This window comes from Mustela erminea, chromosome 11, assembly GCF_009829155.1.
Source record: "Mustela erminea isolate mMusErm1 chromosome 11, mMusErm1.Pri, whole genome shotgun sequence".
Taxonomy (NCBI): Eukaryota; Metazoa; Chordata; class Mammalia; order Carnivora; family Mustelidae; genus Mustela; species Mustela erminea.
In genome coordinates, this window is record NC_045624.1 from 23,190,576 (window position 1) to 23,212,797 (window position 22,222).

The 22,222-nt window shown below is 42.1% G+C and overlaps 1 protein-coding gene across 1 annotated transcript; it reads right to left on the reverse strand.

Annotated features, from left to right (window-relative positions):
- Positions 1-12,726: 12,726 nt before the first annotated feature.
- HILPDA (hypoxia inducible lipid droplet associated) lies at positions 12,727-14,742 on the reverse strand. The gene is given in 3 exon segments (XM_032305535.1): positions 12,727-13,400; positions 13,403-13,617; positions 14,499-14,742. Coding segments are annotated over 2 exon segments (189 nt in total). The 5' UTR covers positions 13,554-13,617; positions 14,499-14,742; the 3' UTR covers positions 12,727-13,362.
- Between the last annotated feature and the right edge of the window lie 7,480 nt (positions 14,743-22,222).

Sequence of the window (22,222 nt, forward strand, 5' to 3'; positions counted from 1 at the left end):
TGACTTACAGGCTGTCCACCAGGCCAGGGAGGGCCTGTCGGCTCACAATGGCAGGCATGACATCAAGGAATGTGATGGGTAACAACAGGAAAGCAAAAATAAAAGAGGCAAGGAAGGACTGGGCCGGGGGGCGGGGGTTTCCCTCCCCTTTCCTACACACTACACACTATCAGTAATGTAGTCTTAGTCCCTTTTTCAATCTCTCTGTATCCATGAGGGAAAGGACTGCCCCATGCTTATGCCAAGAGAGCAGTGAGCTGACCAGAACAGCAAGGCAGGCTCTCAGGGAACCCACGGCCTTCAATCCTCTCCCCCCATGGGGAAGCCCCTCACAAAAACTTTCTCTGAGCAAATTAATTTCCTGAAGTTAGGCCCTCACCTGGCCAGAGGAGCTCAGGACAGAGGCAAGCAATTCATCCCAATCTTTCCTACCCCATTTCATGGGATAAAATGAGAATTTTTTTTTTTTTTTTTCTAAACCAGGCTGTTAACAAAGCAAAGAGGCTTATTTATTTTTGGAAACAGCGGGCAAATGAGGAAGTGAGGCCTAGTGGTCTGCCAGAGCTAGAGCAAAAGAGATCTTGAAAACGGTTAAATTTTCAGGAACTTTGCAGACTGTTGTTAAACACAGCCATTATTAAAAATTAAATTACATAAACTTACACTTAAATAAATTATACAAAAGCAAAGGTCATGGCCCACACTCCTCTTCTGAATTATTTTACTACTCTCTAGAGGTTCTTTACATCTCTTGTACCTTCAGGGTAGAAATACTATATAATGCTGCACTACGACTGCCTATCTCTTCTCCGTGTGTGTTCCGGAACTTCCTGTTGGTCACTTCCTTCAAACCCACTGTGCTGGGACTTATTCACACCAGGGAACCAGTAAATGTTATAAATTACGCCTTGATGTATTGTTTTGTTGGCTGTCTGAAGTTACAGAGAAATGTTAATGATGCAGTAAACTTAAAAGTGTCTGTAGCTGTTACAGATTTGTCTGTAGACACAAACAGATCTGAGGAGTTTCCCAGTATATTGAAAGCTACTGTCTTGATTTAGCAAAGAAGTTGCTTAAGTCAGCAGATGAACATGTGAAGTTCCAACATACAACTTGCTTAGTTCTCTTTCATCTCAGTCGTTGATATAAGTGGAGGAGTCAGCCAACACTTATGTCAGAACAACACTTGTTTGTCAGTTGCATAGGCTGGCTCAGAATGCAAGAGTTTGACAAAAATCAGTGAAGGATTTCTGTGCGAATCAACTGCCTATATGAAGTGTACAAGAGTACTATATGTTTTATTGTCAGTTATAAAGTGTGTGCTATACATACTTTATGTCAGTACATTGTTTTTTAAAGATTTCGCTTATTTCAGAGACAGAGTGAGCAAGTGGGGTGAGGAGCAGAGGGAGAGGGACAAGCAGACTCTGTGCTGAGCTCAGAGCCTGATGTGGGACTCAATCCCACAGTCCTGAGATCACAACCTGAGCCAAAATCAAAAGAGTCAGATGCCCAACCGACCGAGCCACCCAGGGGCCTCAATGTTGGTAAAATTTTAGAGAAAACATATATAATTATATGTAATACATATTTGTACATATAGGTATATATACATGCATATATATTATACATACTTGTTATAATATATAATTAATATAATTACTATTTATAGTACATAATATTGAATTATAGGGTATATACTACATAATTATATATTATATGCTATATTATGCTATATAGGTAATAATGATATCTAGCATGTGTATTATGTATGACTATGGTATTATATATTATATATATTCCCCCTCGGAGAGCTGGTGTCAAACATTTACTAGCATAGCACTGTAGTGGCACCAACTCCTCTCCTCCCCTCGCAATCTATTTTTGGCATCATGACAAGAAAAATGCACTCAAAGATTTCTTCAGGTTGCATGAAGTTGAGGAGGGGGCAGAAAATAGTTATCCCTCTGACTATGACTGGACAGTTACCAGGCTCTTTCACTTTGGTGTTTATACAAGGAGCAAGCCAAGGAGGTAAGTCAGTTCTCCCATGTCTTTTAAACTCCCAAGACACACACTGGGGCAATCCTCCCATGCTTGGGGTTAAATTTCCTGGTGATTCTCTTAACATTAAGTGGGAGGCCTGCTTCTTACTGGTGTTTTTCCAAAGCTGATGCCTACATCAGAGGCAGAGGTTTACATCTTAGTGGCTTATTTCTTCTTAAGACTTGCTCATTAGAAGAAAAAATATTTATTTTTTTATTGATGAGAAGTCTATAATACTGGAAATTCATATATTCAAACAATCTTCAAGGTCACTAATTTTCCTTTATCACAGTACTTTTTTTTTTTTTTAAGATTTTAGTTATTTGTCAGAGAGAGAGTGAGCACATAAGTGGGGTGGGGGGGCAGGCAGAGGGAGAAGCAAGCTTCCCACCTTGAAAGAGGCCCGATGTGGGACTCTATTCTAGGACCCCAGGATCATGACCTGAGCCAAAGGCAGATGCTTAATTGATCAAGCCACTCAGGTGTCCCAGTACTCTGTTCTTGGTATTTTTTTCCTTATCTTGTAAAAGGTTAATGTCCATCAATAGGGCACCAGTTAAACTATGAAACTTCCATACGATGTAATGTTTTGTAGCCATTAAAGGAATAAGGCAACTTTATATATACTGATAAGGAATGATTACTGAGACCTATAAAGCCAGAAAAAGATGAAGAACAGTATATATAAAATGCTATCACTTGGGTAAAAGGCATTAAAAAATATATATATATATACTCATATATGGTTGAAGATGCCCAGAAAATTTCTGGGAGGAAAAAAAATGTTGACTGCCTTAGAAGGGGTAGGGCATTGGTAATGGTGGTAGAAAAAATGACTTATTTCTCACAAAATACCTTTTGTACTGTTTGTACCATGAACATGTTTTTCTTTTAAATAAATTTTAAAATAAAAAGTATTAAAAAAGAAATTTCCTACATATGACTCTACAAATTGGAAGAATCATTATTAGCTCTAAAAGTGGTCTGACCAGAGTTGTGGATATGTGGTCAGGGCTATATCGGACATACTGTTTACCTCCTGAGTTAAAGACATATATTTGAAGAAATAAGGGCTGGAATTTTTCTAAATATAGTAAAAACTATAAACCTACTGCTATACAAAAAGTAAGTAATTACTAGAAATTGTAAATATATGACTACACAAAAATGTTAAACATTTTTTATTTTATTTTATTTATTTATTTGACAGAGAGACAGAACCATAGAGCACAAGCAGAGAGAATGGCAGAGGGAGAGGGAGAAGCAGGCTCTGCTTCTGAGCCTGAGCAGGGAGCCTGATGTGGGGCTTGATCCCAGGACCCTGGAAGGCAGACGAAGGCAGATACCCGACTATCAGAGCCACCCAGGGATCCCCATGTGTAGTAATGTTAAATATGTATACATATAATTTTTAAGGTTCTTTAGCTAACAATTGACTATTTAAAAATTGTAACAATGTAATATTTAACATCAGGTTTAGAACATATATGTAAGTAAAATATATGACAAGAATGACACAGAGGATGAGAGCAGAAGATAAAGGTGTAGTATTGCATAGCTCTGACATTATACACGAGATAGTAAAATACTATTTGAAGTTACACTGTAATAAGTTAAAAGATGTCTATTGTAAATCCTTGAATACAGGAACCATTAAAAAATTAGAGATGTATAGCTAATAAGTCAATAGTGAGGATAAAATAGAACACTAAAAAATTGATAATTAACCCAAAAGAAGGTAAGAAAAGAGGGAAAATGGAACAAAGAACAGATGGGAAACAGAAAATAACGAGATAGAAAATTGAAACCTCATCTTACTGATAATTACACTAAATATAAATGGCCTGAACATTCCAATTAAAAAATGAGATACCGCTGGTCTGTATAAAAAGCAAGGCACGGGGCACCTGGGCGGCTCAGTGGGTTAAGCCTCTGTCTTTGGCTCAGGTCATGATCTCAGGGTCCTGGGATCAAGCCCCACATCAGTCGCTCTGCTCAGCGGGAAGCCTGCTTCCTCCTCTCTCTCTCTGCCTGCCTCTCTGCCTACTTGTGATCTCTGTCAACTAACTAAATAAATAAATAAAATCTTTAAAAAAAAAAAAAGCAAGGCACAACTATGTGCTATCTATAAGAAATCCACAATATATAAAGACACATAAGTTAAAGAGACAGAGTAAGATAAACTTTGCAGCCAGTAATCATAAGTCAGTTAGAGTGGCTATATTAATACCATACAAAGAAGACTTCATGACAAGGAATAATACAAGTGATGAAGAAGTACAATTTTTTCTAAAGCCTATTTATTTTGAGAAAGAAAGAGACAGCATGCCTGCAAGCTGGGGGAGGGGGAGAGGGAGAGACAGAATCTCAAGCAGACTCCATGCTGAGCTCAGGAACCTATGTGGGGCCTGATCCCAAGACCCTGAAATCACAACCAGAATGGAAATCAAGAGTCAGACACTTAACTGAACTACCTGAGCACCCCAAAGAGGTTTTAAATTTAAATTAAATTTAATTTAAATTCAATTAATTAATATATAGTGTATTATTAGTTTCAGAGGTAGAATTCAGTGATTTATCAGTTATATATAACACCAGTGCTCATTATACCACATGCCCTCTTTAATGCCCATCACCCAGTTACTCCAATGTGCCACCCTCATCCCCTCCAGTAACCCTCAGTTTGTTTCCTATGATCAAGAATCTCTTATGGTTTGTCTACCCCAAAAAGGGGCATTTTTAAAAGAAAAGGAGGTCAATTTAAGAAGACATAACAATCCTAAGTGTATATGTATCCAATAACAGAGTTTCAAAAAACATGAAACAAAAGCTGATGCAACGAAAGGAAAAAAATAAACAAACAGATAAATAGAGTTGGATATCACATCCTTTCTGAGAAATTCACAGAACAAGTAAACAGGTGATCAAGAGTGATACAGAACACTTGAATAACTATCAACTAAGTTTATGTTTATGGTTTTTTTTTGTTTGTTTTTTAAGAAAGAGAGAGAGCATGCCTATGAACTGGGGTGAGAGAAGCAGAGGGAGAGAATTTTAAGTAGGCTCCTTGATCAGCACAGAGCCCAATGCAAGGCACAATCTCACAATCCCGAGATCATGACCTGAACCAAAATCAAGAGTCAGATACTCAAGCAACTGAGCCACCCATGTGCCCCACTTTATGTAATTTTTGTAAAAAAAATTTTTGTATTTTGTATACTTTCTATAAAAAATATTCTGTACACTTTTCTATAAAACAGAACACTCAGAACCCAAAGAATCCACATTCTCTTCAAGTGTGCACTGAACATTCATTAAGATATATCAATGTGCTGAGCTATAAAAGTCTCAATAAATTTCTACTAGTTAATATAATAAAGGGTATGTTCCCTGACCATAATCAATGAAATTAGAAACAATGAAATCAATGAAAGAAAAATATTTGGAAAATGTTCAGGGATTTGGAAATTAAACAGCCTACTTCAAAGTTAATAAAAGAGCAGTTAAATTTATAGAAATTGAGAAACCTATAGTTAGTGAGATCTAGATAAAAGGAAAAAATACACAAATTGCCAAGAAAAAAAAAAGAGGAACCATCACTGTGGATCTTGTGGATTTTAAAAGTATAATAAGGAGGGGCACCTGGGGGGCACCTGGGTGGCTCAGTGGTTTAAGCCTCTGCCTTCAGCTCAGGTCATGATCTCAGGGTCCTGGGATTGAGTCCCGCATCAGGCTCTCTGCTTAGTGGGGGGAGTCTGCCTCTCTTTGCCTCTCTGCCTACTTGTGATCTCTCTCTCTCTCTGTCAAATAAATAATAAAATAAAATAATATTTTTTTAAAATAAGGAGGAGCACCTGCGTAGCTCAGTTGGTTAAGTGTCTGCCTTCAGCTCAGGTCATAATCCCTGGTCCCAGGATCAAGTCCCGCATCAAGCTCCCTGCTCAGTGAGAAGCCTGCTTCTCCCTCTCCCTCTGCCTGCCACTCTGCCTACTTGTGCTCTCTGTCAAATAAATAAATAAAATCTTTAAAAAAAAAAGTATATTAAGGAAATAGTTTTAACTTAATGCCAATGAATTTGGCAACGTAGGTGTTCTATGTAAATGTCACCACATAGATATTACTGAAACTGATTTAGAAAAAAAGTGACAAAAACTGATTTAGGAAAAACCAAATATATATTCATAGAAGAAACTGAATTTGTAACTATCTTGCCACCAATAAAACTCTAAGCTCATATGGCTTCACTAGAGGAGTTTATTAAACTTTTAAGGAATAATCTTATACAAACTCAGGAAATAAATAGGAAACAGTTCCCAATTTCCCAACTCATTTTATGAATCCAGCATTACCAAATCAGATAAAGACAATACAAGTAAAGAAATCAACAGACCACAGACCAGCATTAAACATGAACATAGATAAAAAATTCTTAATTGGGACACCCGGGTAGCTCAGTCGGTTAAGCATTTGCTTTTGGCTCAGCCATGATCCCAGGGTACTGGAATGGAGTCCCATGTCTGGCTTCTTGCTCAGTGTGAAGCCTGCTTCTCCCTCTGCCTGCTGCTCCCCCTGCTTATGCTCTCTCTGACAAATAAAATATTAAAAAAAGAATTCTTAATCAACAATAACAAAAGGAAAGATATACTATGTTCATGGACTGGAAGATTCAATATTAAGATGTCAGTTCCACCACAAATTGATCTGTAGGCTCAATAAAGTCCCAATTAAAATTTCAGAAGGAGGGGCACCTGGGTGGCTCAGTGGGTTGAAGCCTCTGCCTTCAGCTTGGGTCATGATTCCAGGGTCCTGGGATGGAGCCCCGAATTGGGCTCTCTGCTCAGCAGGGAGCCTGCTTCCCTTTCTCTCTCTCTGCCTGCCTCTCTGCCTACTTGTGATCTCTGTCAAATAAATAAATTAATTAAAATTTTTTTTTCTGAAGGATATTATAAATAGAACTGGAAAAGATTATAGGCATTTAAAAAATAAAATTTCAAACAAGTAACACATTCACAAGGTACAAACAATATAAAGTTTCAAAAGGGACAGTGAAGAGCTCCTTCCCACCCCCATCATTGGCTCAGTTCCCACCACACTTCCCTCCAAATGAAGCCACTATTATTTTTCTTTCTATCCTTTTAGAGAATGTTTAAGCATACTTATACCAGCATTTACCATTTAACTTTTCCTGTCTCTTCTTACATAAGTATTAGTACACTATTCTAATATGTCTTATGAATAAAATATTCTTCAATTCAGATTTCCTCAGATTACATAAAACTACCTGCTTTTATCAATTAGTTAATTCTCCATTTCATAATGTTAAGCAATAGGGAAAAAAGGGTCCAAATTACACTCATACTATTACAATATAGAAATGCCCAATGTGTATGAACAAAGTCTAGAAGGAGACATAAGAAAAAGTTAGTGTTCGAGGCACCTGGGTGGCTCTGTGGGTTAAGCCTCTGCCTTTGGCTCAGGTCATGATCTCAGGGTCCTGGGATTGAGCTCCACATCAGGCTCTCTACTCAGCAGGGGGCCTGCACACACCCCTACCCTTTCCCTCTACCTGCCTCTGTCTACTTGTGATCTGACAAATAAATAAATAAAATCTTAAAAAAAAATAAAGAGCTTTCATATGATATTAGCTCTTTTTTAAAAAAAAGTTAGTGTTCAAGTGATGAATTATGAGTTAAATATATGTATTTTCCACATAAAGCAAATCCAATCTGAGGCACTATTGATGGTCTATGGGCAAAGCAGTATGTAAACATTGCTTAAGTTACAGTCATTTCACAATTTTGATTTGCTACAATAGGTTTTCTCAGGAAAAAAAAAAAACACCTCATATGTGTCCATACAAGAATTATGTAGGGGTGAAAAAGCACATTATTGAATGTATTTTACTATCTGCATTTTGAAGAGTTCCTCAAAAAAAGAGAAATCACATTGTAGAAAGAGCTGTAAACCAGCAACCAAGAACCCATTAATTCAATGATATTGTCTAAGTTACTTAGCTTCCTTCTGTTTCCTCTGTAGTAAAATGAAAAGATCTATGCTGTTCAATACAGTAGCCACTAGCCACATGTGGACTACTGAGCACCTGAAATGTGGCTAATCCAAATGAAGTATGTTCTAAGTGTAAAATGCCAATACGAATACATACTTAGTACCACAAAATGTAAGGTATCTATCTCATAAATAACTTCTTAGGTTGATTACATGTAGAAATAATATTTTTAGTATATTGGGTTAAAGGTGTTTAAAGTATTTTGCTGTTTCTTTTTAATGTGATCACTAGAAAAAATTTAAATAACACATGTGGCTTGCATTATAGTTTTATTGGATAGTATTAGACTAGATCATATCTTCCAACCCTTAATATTGTGATATCTATCATAAGCTTTAGAGGCAGGGCCTTCAAATCTGTAAAGCATTACACAGTGTGTATTTAGTGTCTCCTTCTTCCTTAAAACTCCACTAGATGGCACTAGAGCAAAGGCCTCAAGCTAATAAGAATTTAAGGTTTGTACTTTCTAAATATGCAATAAGGCTCCTTTCCATGTCTTGGCTCACAAATCCCTCTAGTAGGTAAACCCTTTCTGGACATGGCTACCTGCTCATTTCTTAAAATTCAGATCCTCTAGGGGCGCCTGGGTGGCTCAGTGGTTTGGGCTGCTGCCTTCAGCTCGGGTCATGATCTCAGGGTCCTGGGATCGAGCCCCGCATCAGGCTCCCTGCTCCGCAGGAAGCCTGCTTCCCTCTCTCTCTCTCTCTCTGCCTGCCTCTCTGCCTACTTGTGATCTCTGTCTGTCAAATAAATAAATAAAATCTTTAAAAAAAAAAATTCAGATCCTCTAAGAAGCTTTCCGTTTAACGTGTGCCTCCAGCCAGCAGATAACTTTATGTACCCACAACCTATACACATTTCTATCATGGAACCATGGAACGTTATTGGTTTACATGTCTGCCCCCCCCCCCACCACTACTGTCTTAAATATGTTATCTCAGGGAGGGAGTAATGAAATGTGCAGTAGCTGGTAGATGCTAAAGGCAAATGCATCCATCAGGATAAGCCAACTTATATTGCAGGTGCTTAACACAATAGCGGTTTCTTTCTTATTTACCCTCCATGTTCATCAGGGATCAGTCAGGGCTCCCCTCCACTGCATCCTCACTCTAGGACCTACATTAATGGACCTACATTGGGAGCACTGCTAGTTAGTAGAGTAGAGTGGAAAAGGTTAAAGGTTTTGGAGGTTTTTAAACCAGTCCTCAGTGTTAAGGACCTACTTAGCAAGAGGCTTTCATTAAAGTTAAACTGTCCCTGCTCCCCTTCCCCCAGGGGATTCACTTAAAAACAAGTCCCGGAAACCAGCTCCAGGTAACTAAGCCCAGATACAAGGGTGGGTCAGGCCAGGTGGAGACATCCAGTCAGTGGGGGGATGCATACTGTCTCCCTGGTTACCAAGGAGTATGGGCCCCACCCTTTGGGAGCCTTTTGGGTGCCAATCCCAACCAAGGTGATAGGCTAGGTCAAATGACTACTAGGATAAATTGTAACTCAGTTGGTCACCTAGCATCACTGTGGAGTTTCCTGTGTGTGTTATAATCTCATTGGTCACCCGTGTGTGGCCAGGCCCGACCGCATGGCCTTTGCCCTTAAAAGCTAGAGTGTGAAACAGAGAAGGGTCAACCGTCTCTTGTAAGAGGTGCGTCCCTGGACGTTCGGTTAGATTCTTGATGCTTGGTGCAAAATAAAGCTTTGCTTGACCTTCGCTTTATATCAGTCTTGCTCCTTCAATCGGACACATTATTGGGGCATAACACTCAGGAGTTCCAATCTAGAATTGACACAAGTTACTCCCACTCACAACTCTTCGGTCAGAACTAATTCATGGCCTTGTCCAACCACAAAGGTGTCAGGAAGTGCATTTCTATCATGTGCTTGAAAGACAAGGGCAGAAATATTTGGAGACCATTAATGACCCTTCTAGTCAATAACCATTTAGTTCACTATCCCTCCTGCAGCTCACTATCCCTTCTGCATTCACCATACCTCCCCAAAGAAGACAACCCAGTAAAATTCCCTTCAGCTACATCAAGTTCAAATTCAAGAATCTCTGAATGATGCACTATAGGCTTTACATCACTTTCCGAGGTGGCTTGAGATGGAAAACTACACACTCAAAAGACAAGCCCTACACATCTAATAAATATTGGTAGAATAGGGACAAGATGAATGCACTAAGGGAGAAGGGGAGAATCAGGAAACACAGCAGCCTAGTAATCATGATAAGCCACAGCGCAGATGTGAAGAAGGTCCCTTAACCTTGGGGAAGGGAATATTCCTAGATTAGGCCCTAATTTTGCTTCCTGGGAGCACAGTCTTAGGCAACTCTTCTGCTTTTAAGCTACTGAGAATTCAGAATTGTTGCTGCGGCAGCATAACCTAACCTCATGTGTCCTTGAATGATAAGGAGAGAGGACTATAGAGGTGGGTGTTGCAGCAAAGGGATGATCTTTTTAAAGATAAGAAGAGGGCAACTCGTGTTACACAGCAGCAAAGTATTTGGTAAAACTGTTACCTGCAGTAACAGAGAAGACATACTTGATCTAATCTATCTAAGAAGTTGAGAAAAGTCAGAGAACAGAATTTTAGCAGCCTGAATTGGATACTGTTGGTCACTACTGACAAAGCACAAGATTAGTTCAGATAAGAACTGAAATGGCCAGCTTGCAAGCAGGCACAAGGGCTGCCAAGAAAAATCAGTGGGTTTACAGGGCTCACAGAAGCTACTGCTTCTCATCCCTAACTGGTTAACAGATAAAGCTGAGAAATGTTTGCAAGAACAGATGCCATTTTGAACTCAGCTTTGTAGGTAGGATGACTGACGGACTGTGTTGGGGTAACCCAGACCTGTCCCAGGCTTAGCACTGAAAATACTGCATCCCAGAAAATCCCTTTGCCAGGGGAATGGGGACAGCAGGTCACCCTTTTCATAGGAAAGATGAGAACAAGGGTATGGCCATCACATCTGTTGTTAAAATCTCCAAGTAGGTTCAACTCTCTTACAGCGAAAATCTCACAGAAGTCCTGGCACTCTGTGAATCATTTCAATTAAGCTGCTTGGGCAAGAGCCTTAAGGTACAGCTCTCCAGCTTAGATACCCCGAATGAGTTGGAGGTGTAAGAATGAGAAAATTGTATCAAATTTAACTAGTATGTTCTAGGATAGCTACTGGCACGTTTAAGTGCCTGAAATCAGAGATGAAAAGACAACCTAATCTTTTACTGTACTATGCTACTGAGATGAGCCACAGAACCCACAGACATCCAGAGGATCAGGGGCCAGATCGCACCATGTGTCCAGAAAGTGGGAGCTGGAAACACTTGCTAAACAGCACTATTGACCACCATAGTGCAATAAATAGAAGAGATGCCCAAACCACCAGCTTCTAAAGTAATGGCACTTAGGCTCAAGAACAAGTCAGGAAGCAAAAGTGGCTTAGTAGAGGCACCATACTACATTTCTACCTTTTGAGGTAAATCAAATTCACCATACGTAAAATGACACACATCAAGAGAGTGTGAATGCACTTAACATGGAGTAGGGCATAGAGAGGAGTAGACACAGGCAAGGGAAAAAACAAAAACCCCAAACCCTCCATTTCTGTGTAAAAGCCAAGCTGTGAATTTCTGGGAGTGAGCAGAAATAACCGTCTGTGAAGTGTGGACATTTTACCAGCCTACCTGGAGAACAATCAAAATTGAGCACTCATTCTGGTGGCTAACAGGATAGAAGAAAAAAAGCCTATTGGGCTGATAGTCCTCTTTCCCCCAGAGACTGAGGTGGGGGGTGGGAATACTAGAAGAAAATCCTTTTTTTTTTTTTTTCTTTAGAAATGGAGAGTCAAGTGAAGACTAGAATATTCTTGGCCCAGGCTCATTAAACTGATGGATTCAGGGCAGACCCAACTGCCCTTGCTTCCAAATTCAGGTTTATTTACATTATATTCTTTTTTTTTTTTTTTTTTTTTTTTTAAGTAAATGCTATGGTGTGGAGGCCAATCAGAGCCTTCAACTCACAACCTTGAGATCAAGATTCAGATGCTTAGGGTGGCACCTGGGTGGCTCAGTGGGTTAAGCCTCTGCCTTTGGCTCACTTCAGGATCTCAGAGTTCTGGAATCAAGGCCCGCATTGAGTTCTCTGCTCAGTGGGGAGCCTGCTTCCCCCTTTCTCTCTGCCTGCCTCTCTACCTACTTGTGACCTCTCTCAAATAAATAAATAAAATTAAAAAAAAAAAAAGATTCAGGTGTTTAAACAACTGAGCCACCCTGGCGCCCCTACATTATGTTTTAAACAAAATGTTTTTCTTTTTTTTAATTTTATTTATTTATTTGGCAGAGAGATCACAAGTAGTCAGAGAGGCAGGTAGAGAGAGAGGAGGAAGCAGGCTCTCTGCAGAGCAGAGCCCGATCTGGGACTCGATGCCAGAACTCCGAGATCATGACCTGAGTCGAAGGCAGAGGCTTAACCCACTCAGCCACCCAGGCACCCATTAAACAAAATGTTTTTAAGTACTTTTCTGCTCCTGAGTTTTTAAGATGTCAAACCCCAAATCTAGGAACTAAGATCCTTCCCTACCACTGATTTCAAAGGCAGAGGCCACTGACACATACTAGAAGTATATATTCAATTTTTATTTCATTAGAAAAATTCATTTAAGCCACATGGTGGCCATAACGCAGGCTTTGTCATCCTTCTGCCCCCTTCAGACCAATATGCACGCACACATGCTCTGTTGGAGAAAGGACTCTACCATGTGAAAAAATGAGAGGTGGACACTATTTCATCATCCCCCTCCCTACAGCCAACCCATACACCACTTCAACTGTCGTCCAGACACAGACAAGCTCTCATGAAGAGAAGCTGACTACCACATAAACTGACCATAAGACACCCAAGCCCGAAAGAACTCTTGGCCGATGTTGACGAAGCAGAGATGAAGACAACACCATCTCCCAACAGCTGAATATAAAGCACAAGTCCCTAAGAGGCATCAGAGCCATGTTGCTAAGGACACCAGCACGTACAGCAGACCCTGGGGAGAACAGTGAAAGCATTCCATTGCAGTCAGAGGCAACCCACTAACACCTGTATATTAGACAGGCTCTTCTTCCAGGGCAAGAAGCATCCAGGTGGAGGCCCTTCATGGGCCTGGTAACAGTTCTGGTAACACCGAGGTTCTGAGCTTTCCTGCCAAGGAACTGGACACCTGCCTGTTCCAAGGTTACAGCTGGTGGAGAGAGGGCTTATCACACCCCTCTGGATGGATGGTCTGGAACACCCTTGGGGGCTCTGTGCTGGCTGGTTGACCTCTGGCGGTCCAGGAGCTCCCAGGCAACGGGCTCTGCAGTAAGCTCCCCAGGGACTCCATCAGTCTAACGAAGATGGAGAGCAGGGTCAGCACCACACCTAAGAGATAGAAGTTCAACACAGGCTTCATGGCTGAAAGGACCCCTCTCCTCTGTAGAGCAGTAGAGTCTTCACTTCTCGAAGGTCTCTGGATACTAAGGGAAGAGAGGTGAGATTAATCTACAGCCTTTTGGGATATGCATGCTCCTAGTCCTGACTTCTATCTTCCCATGAAACAAAGGGTGAGGCTCAGCCAGTCAGGAGACAGAGACCAGTAGATGTTCTTCTGCAACAGAATCTCTAAGCATATTTACACTGTAAACTCCATGGCTGCAAAGCTAGTCTTGCTTCCTGGACTAATCCAAGAGAACTCCTTAAAATTTTGACCTCTTCTAAAATAAAACCTTTTACTTTTGCCAGGTACATCGCACAATCCCTGTGCCACAGTCCAGGGACCAAAAACCTTCCTGAACGGAGTCTTTTTGAGGGGGAAGGTAAGGACATGCCCCTGAGAAAGCACCCTGCTTAGGGGCTTCTCCTCACATCTCAGTCAGGTTCCAGTCCATCATAAACTTTTTGGTAAAGCCAAAATAATTCTAAGACATTAAAATCTATCAAGTTCAGTTATTTAACAAACACACCCTGAATACCTACAACGTGTTAAGGCACCGAGGAAGGTATGAGGGCCGGGATCCGGTAGACATGAACCTTGCCCTCACGGGGCTTACCATCTGGGCAAGAAATTAGGCAGTCAGACACACAACACGCCAAGTGCTGTGATACAAAGGGTGCTTTGGGAGGGCAGGACTGGGACGCCTAACCCAGCACTAAAGAGCATGGGGAGAGCCACAGGAAACATAGGGCCATCCCTGGAAACAGGGCAGGAGAGGCTGATTCTGGACCCAGACGGAGACCGAGCGAAGCGCAGGAGCCCAGGAGGCGCGGACCCAGCCCGGGAACCCCCAGGCGGCCGGCGGGGCAACGCAGCCTGGGGGAAAGGGGGCGGAAAGCCGGGGAAGCCCACACGGCCGCTCACCTCCAGGAGGAATGGCCAGCAGCGGCCCGCTCGCTGTAACAGCGCGTCGTGCAGAAGACCGGAGAAAAGGCAGCTCCCGAAGAGCGCTAAATCACAGCCCAGACGATTCTCTGAAGATAAAACCGCAGCCGGAGGTAAAGAGCGGCAGAACCACGGGGCCCACGCGGCCCTCTTAAAGCCCCGACCCCGCTCCGACCCCTCCCCGGCCCTTGTCGCGGAGCGGCGCACGCGCACTCGGGCCGCACGCTCCGGCCTGACGCACGTCCGCGGCTCCGCCCCCACGCGGGGGCGGTCCGAGGTCTGGACCCCAGTGCACCGCTGCCAGTTTGACTTGTTTCGGAGAGTAGCCGCCTTGGAGCTCTGAGTCACTGATGTCTGCCATAGGACTAGCGTGTGTGTTAACGCAGACCGTCTTTTTCTGCCACGGGAAACGGGAGGGAATCAGCACATTTACTCCCACTCCAAGTGGGTTGGAGACACATCTGAAGTGTCCAAATCCAGAGGTTCTCCGGTCGGAAGAAGGCAGAGAAGGGCTCCCTTACCAGACGGTCCAACAGAGCACAGATTGCCAGAAGGCATCAGATCCCCACCCATTGCCCCCACCCCCAGTATTTAAATTCCCGCGACTGTAGAGCTTTCTCTTTCTGGAAGTACCAAGATTCCGGGCACGCGCCCCGCCCTCTCATTCCAAGTGAGGTTTAATTTGCCATTGATATCACTGGAAGGGCGAGGCCGTTTCACATCCTATTATGTGCTGCTTTCTACGAAAGTTTGTCCTGTGTAAGGTGAGCTACTCAGCGGGCACTGGCGTCTGTGCCTGACTGCACGAGGCAAGTCACTTTGTACTCACTGGGCCTGTTTTCTCACCCAAAACGTGGCCACTAGATGTAGTTTTTAAGAGATAATTTCAGGCAGAACCAAAGAGCTAAGACGTGACGATCGAGCTTCATACCTTGACCTGGGGGCTGGGAAGACTTACTTAGCAGCTCTCCACGGCCCCCCACCTACCCCCTGCGAATCTAGAGAAATGTAGAGGTTCTGCTGTGAGAGCACCCAATGGCGGATCTCAGGAAATTGAGTCCTCGGGAGACTCTGGGAAGGAACCTCTAAGGCTGTCAGCGGTTTCATAGTTTTCCTCCTGGGGAGGAGGAGGGCACTGGACCAAAGCGCTAGGGCACGTGACTCTGGGCAGGTCCATGGAGCTGTAGGATCGGCGGTTCCATATGTGGGGGTCAAGTGCCGAGTTTAGATGGGCAAGAACCCGGGAACTTGCACCGGCTCCGCGATTTTGAAAAAAAAAAAAAAAAAAAAAAGGACGGAAGAAGCAGGATGGGAGGAGCCAAATGACAACAGCGACCTTTCCCCTACTTTCTCAGGCTCGAGGTCTTGTTTTTCCAGGAGGAGCGGGTGAGGAAAGGAGAAATTGGGGATGGAGACGTGCGGGCAGGCAGGCACTTAAAAACTAACTTGTCTACTTAGCCCGCAGGAATTTTTGGTCTTTCCTTACATTAGAGTTTTGTCTGTTTTTGTGCTGGACTCAGTGACGCTTGCACTGTTGTCAGGAGACACTAGGGCTCTGAAGTCACACTGACAGATGTCCCAAGGACCACTACTTGCTAGTTGGGGGCTTTGGGCAGATCCTTTAACCTTCCTGTACCTCGGATTCCTTAGATGTTATATGGAATAGCAAGAGTCCTTAACAGGAAATTAAATGAATTCATCCTTGTAAAGCACAAAGAATGGAGCCTGGCACATAGAAAACATTCCAAAGGGCTAACATTATCTTTATCATCGACTACAAAACTCCCCAAAAGGGGCTTCGTTCATAGTAGCCTATGATTGGCGTGTGAACCGAGGAATTCCACAATAAACCTTTGGGCCCTGCTTACTGTGAGCTCTAAATTATATTCACACAGCCCGAAGGAAGAGATGGGCTCTCCAACAATTCCCTCTCTCCCATAGTCACTGTCATTGCCTAAATGTCATGCCAGCTGAAGTTAACCAGGGTTTGGGTGAATATAGCCCTATGCTTCCCATCTATTAAGTACAAAGATTATCTTTATCATCTTTGGGTAGGTACTGGGCACATCTAAATCAAGAGTCGTGTCCCATCTCCACCACCTTGGCCAAATTACTTAATCTATTTGAACTTTAGTTTCCTAATCTGTAAAGTGGAAAGTAATATACAAGTAATATACAAGTGAATACAAGTAAATGAATAGGAGCTGCTCGGTAAGGTATGGCTATTGAGTTACTAAACCGTTTAGAGGCAGGTTTTTGTTTGTTTGTTTGTTTGTTTAAGTAATCCCTGACCAGTGTGGGACTGAAAAGATTCACAGGCTCTGCCAACTGAACTGGCCAGCCCCTCTCTCTCCCCGCCACCACCGCCCTCTGCAAGTCCTTATCCTAAATCAGGTTGTCATCTAGTTGGATAAGTAAGACCTACAAAAGATAACTACCAACCCAAGGCACTTGAGGGATAGTGGTTAGAAATTAGATTTGAAGGTGAGTCCTGCTCTGTGATTTGCTTGTCTTTGTCCTTGGGTTCTGCTTTCCTCAGTTCTTCTTTTATAAAATGGGAGTAATAATAGTTCTAAACTACTAAGACTATTATGAAGATTAAATAATGGATGCAAAGAACTTAACATAGACTAAGGGCAGAATAAATGATGGTTTCTAAATCTAATTAGCTCCCAAGGTAGACCTCTGTGAATGGACTGCAGGGCTTCAGGGGTGGAAGTAGAGAAAGAGAGAGAACTGGGTGGGAAAGAAATACGAAGGAAGAGCATAGCTAGGGTGACAATGGTCCGCTTGGGGATCTGGGATTTTAGCATTCACTGTGAGTGGAGGGAAGACTGGGGGCAAAGTAAGCATTCACCAGATAATTGACATGCACCAAGCATTTTGCTAGATATCTTCCATGATATTGTTTAACTGAATTCCCTTAGCAACCCTGTGTAGCAGGAATTAGTGCCTCCCTACTTTGTTAACTGTGCTTTTTCCCTTCAGCTAGTCTTTTACTCATCCTTCATATCTCAATTCATTTTTTATTTATTTTATCTTAATTTTTCATATCTCAATTCAAACATGTTTCTTCAGGCGACCTGAGTGGCTCAGGTGTGTTCTCTCTCTTTCTCTCTCTCACTTACATACTCTCTCTCTCTGAAATAAGTAGAATATTAAAAAACAACAATAACAATACAATACAAAAAACATGTTTCCTCTGGGAACCCTTTGCTGACCTTCAGACCCTTGCTACAGGCTATAGTGGCATGATATACATGATACACGTTTCTCTCAATATGTTACTTTACCCTGGTTGATATTAATGTCTGCTTCCTCCTCAAAAGCCTGAAAACATCAGTGAAAAGAGGGTCTAGTCTGATTTTGTCTTCATTTCATCCTAGCACTTAGCACCACACAGTAGGCTTTCAATAAATACTTGTTGACTGGAGAAATATATGAACAAATGAATATTTTACTCAGCATCTTCAGTGAGTCCCCATTGTTCCACCAAAGAAGGGAAGAAAGGACCTTAAGACAAACCCTCTTCAGGGTCTACCTCCTCTTTGGGAACGGCTAATCAAGGAAGGCTCCTTATGAACCATATCCTTAGTCCAAGCCCCTCAAAAAAATTGTTTCCATAGTCAGCCCACACAGGAGTACCATACTAAGGAGACAGTAGCCTCACGAATTTGATCTTAAGATCCTGGGTCCATTTAAAGGACGTGTCCTGGGATGCCTGGGTGGCTCAGTCATTAAGCATCTGCTTTTGGCTCAGGTCATAATCCCAGAGTCCTGGGATCCAGGAGCCTCTTTGGGCTCCCTGCTTAGTGGGGAGTCCACGTCTTCCTCTCACTCTCCCTCTGTGCTCTCCCTCCCTCTCTCTTTCTCTATCAAATAAATAAATAAAATCTTTAAACGAAAACAAAAGAACAGGGGCGCCTGGGTGGCTCAGTGGGTTAAAGCCTCTGCCTTCGGCTCAGGTCATGATCCCAGCGTCCTGGGATCGAGCCCCACATTGGGCTCTCTGCTCAGCAGGGAGCCTGCTTCCTCCTCTCTCTCTGCCTGCCTCTCTGCTTACTTGTAATCTCTGTCTGTCAAATAAATAAATAAAATCTTAAAAAAAAAAAAAAAGAAAAAAGAAAACAAAAGAACATATATGCCCTTTAACCTAGAATATCACTTCAAAAAATGATCATTACAGAAGAATTACTGCACGTGGAGAATGGATTATTTGAGGCGGTTGCTACATCACTGATGAAATACGAAAGACCAGGAAGAAACAGAGCCGCCTAGCAGCAGGAGGTGGTGCAGTAAACGACCGACCAGTACCGGGATTTCACACTCATACAGTGGGTTACCATAAAGCCAGCCCAAAGAATAAGCAGTTTTGTGCATACTGACATGATCTCCATAATATATTAAGTGGGAAAGCCAAGTGTATAGGGTGTGTATTACATGCTACAGTTTCTGTTAAAACTGACTCCCAAGATAGGATGTGGGAAATGAGATACAAACGGGGCTCCTGGGGGACTCCGTGAGTTAAGTGTCCTTTTCTTGATTGGTTCAGGTCACGATCTCAAGGTCTTGAGACTGAGCCCCGTATCAGGCTCCACGTTCAGCAGGAGGTCTGCTTGAGATTCTCCCTCTCCTTCCCTCTCTCTCTCTCAAATAAACAAAATATTTTAAAAAATGAGATACCACCTCCTATCCACCTCCTGTTGGGAGGTATTGGGAATGTAAAATGGTCACCTGTTGGGGAAAACAGTTTGACAGTTCCTCAAAAAGTTAAACATAGAGTTGTCATATTATCCGATAATTTCACTCTGAAGTGTATACCCAAGAGAACTGAAGACCTACCTTCACACAAATACTTATATACAAATATTCATGGCAGCACTATATATAATGGCCCAAAAAAGGCCCCAAAATGGCCCAAATGTGCATCAACTAATGAATAGGTAAACAAAATGTAGTACAATGGAATATTATTCAAGCATAAAATTTAAGTACTAATACATGCTCTAACCTGGGGGAACCTTGAACACATTATGTTAAGCGAAAGAAGTCAGAAACAAAAGGACGCATATTGTATGATTCCATTTATATGAGATTGTTCAGAATAGGCGAGTCTATAGAGACAAAAAGTCTGTTATTGGTTGCCAGGGGCTGGAGGGAGTGGGGAATGAGGGTGACACCAAATGGGTACAGAGTTTCTTCCTGGGATGATGAAAATGTTCTAAAATTAGACAGTGGTACTGGTTGCACAACTCTGTAAATATACTCTACACCACTGAACTGTACACTTTATTTTTAAAAATTTTAAGAAGATTTTTATTTATTTATCTGTCAGAGAGAGAGAGAGAGAGAGCAAGCACCTGAGGGGGAGTGGCAGGCAGAGGGAGAAGCAGGCTCCCCACTGAGCAAGGAGCCTGATGGGGGACTTGAACCCAGAACCCTGGGATCATGACCTGAGCAGAAGGCAGACACTCAGCCGACTAAGCCACCCAGGCATCCCAAGAACTGTACATTTAAAAAAACATGTGAACGAGATCTTAATGAAGCTGTTATTCTTTAAAAAGGAAGGCATATTAAAGACATCTTCAGCTGACAAACAAAAACAGAGTTAACCTCTATAGACCCTTACTAAGGAAACTTTTCAAGCAGGTAAAAAGAAACCTGAACCCAGAAGCAAATAGTGAGATTCAAGAAGAAATGGTGAGAAGACATTGAGAAAAAGTATGAGTCCTGAAAACTATGTTTCCAAGCTGGAGGAGAGTAGGACGCACTTCAACAGAGGGCAGCGTGGAGATCGGAGGGGTCCTCTGTGGGAGGAGATGGCACCAGAAGGATGGATGGCATCTGAAGGAGGAGATGGTGGTGGGTTCGTGAAGAGAGCTGTATCAGTGCGAACGTCCTGGCTTCAGCATCACAACATAAAGATCCAAGATCTTAAGTTGAAAACAGTGAGCAGAGAAAGCTGAACAAGTCTTATTGGGGAGGAAGGGAGATATTGATTAGTTTTAGACATTTTAAGTCTTTATTAAAAACGTACAGGGCAGCACTTCCTGTTCCCTTTTGAACAATTTGGTCTTCAGGCCATTGGGTGGAACAGAGCAGGTGTGCCGCAGTGATGGAGAGGACCAGTGGCCCAGAGTGGAAATCTCTTTTATTCTCTGCTGTATCCTCAGCGTCTGAAATGTGTTCAATAAATATTCGTGGAATAAAGGGATGGATGAATGAATGAATGGCTCACTCTCTCACTTCCTTCCAGACTCTGACCAAACGTCATTTCTCAGGGAGACCTTCCTAATCATCCTATATAAAACAGACCCCCATCCTGTCCATCTCCCTTACTCTGCTTCGTTTTTTTCTTCATAGTACTCAATACCACCAAACCTCTCTTATATTTATTTGTTATTCACCCGTCTTCTCTCACTAGATGGTAGCTCCTTGAGGACAAGAATTTGGACTATTTTGTCAATTACTACGTACCTAAACCCAGAGCGCTGCCTGGCATGTAGTATTGGTGTACAGTAAATACTTATCGAATGAATAAATGATTTTTTAAGAAAAAAATCAGCTCCTCCATGATCAGTTCTATTTACCTGTAATTGTTGCACAACATCTGAACAATGATTATTTCTCCCTGATATGGTTGAGATTTTCTTCCCCCAAATTTTCTTGCAAGGTGCATGTGTTACTTCTGTAATTAGAGAAAAAAAACCTTTAAAAATGTAAACTAACATTTTGAAAATTAATTGCTTGTGCAACATTGTGACAAACAGCAGACATGCAACGAGGGAAAGACAGCCAGAGGAGTTGGGATGGGGAAATTAGGTCAAGAGCAGTGGCAGTTGTGGGGGTGGGGGATTTTATTATAAATAACTAAAATCTTAAAAAAAAAAAAAAAAAGGCTCAGTGCCAGTGCCCTATAGACTTTAATGGACTCTCAAAAATGTGTGAGATACAGAAAAGAAAACACATTGCTTCAAGATTTTTTTAAAAGATTTTATTTGTTTAATTGACAGACAGAGATCACAAGTAGGCAGAGAGGCAGACAGAGGGAGAGAGGGGAGCAGGCTCCCTGCTGAACAGAGAGCCCAGTGTGGGGCTCGATCCCAGGACCCTGGGATCATGACCTGAGCCGAAGGCAGAGGCTTTAACTCAATGAGCCACCCAGGTGCCCCTGCTTTAAGATTTTTTTAAAGGCAAAATTAAAAAGATTAAGCACTTAATCGAAGGTCCCCAAAATATGACATTATGTCAACCAGAAATTTCAACTCAACTCGATAACTTTAAATGGGGGTCATGGAAGTGTTTTAGCCTCCAGCACACATAAGGCATGTCTAGGGCCTATGGAAGTTCTTAAAGTGGGTGAATGGTAGATTATGAATTAGTTTATAGTTTCCTATAGTTTGCAATCTCCTCCTATAAGCATATATGGTAAGAAGAAGAAAAATTCAATGAATTTTGAAAAAGCATGTGAATGGAAAGGCTGAGGAGGGACACCTGGCTGGCTCAGTCGGTCAAGCAAGCGTCTGCCTTAGGCTCAGGTCATGATCCCAGGCTGCTTGGATGGAGTCCCGGGTGAGGCTCCTTGTTCAGTGGGAGTCTGTTTCTCCCTCTACCCCTCCCCCTGCTTGTGCACTTTCCATCTCTCTCTAACAAATAAATAAATAAATAAATAAATAAAATTTTTTTTTTAAAGCCAGGACAAT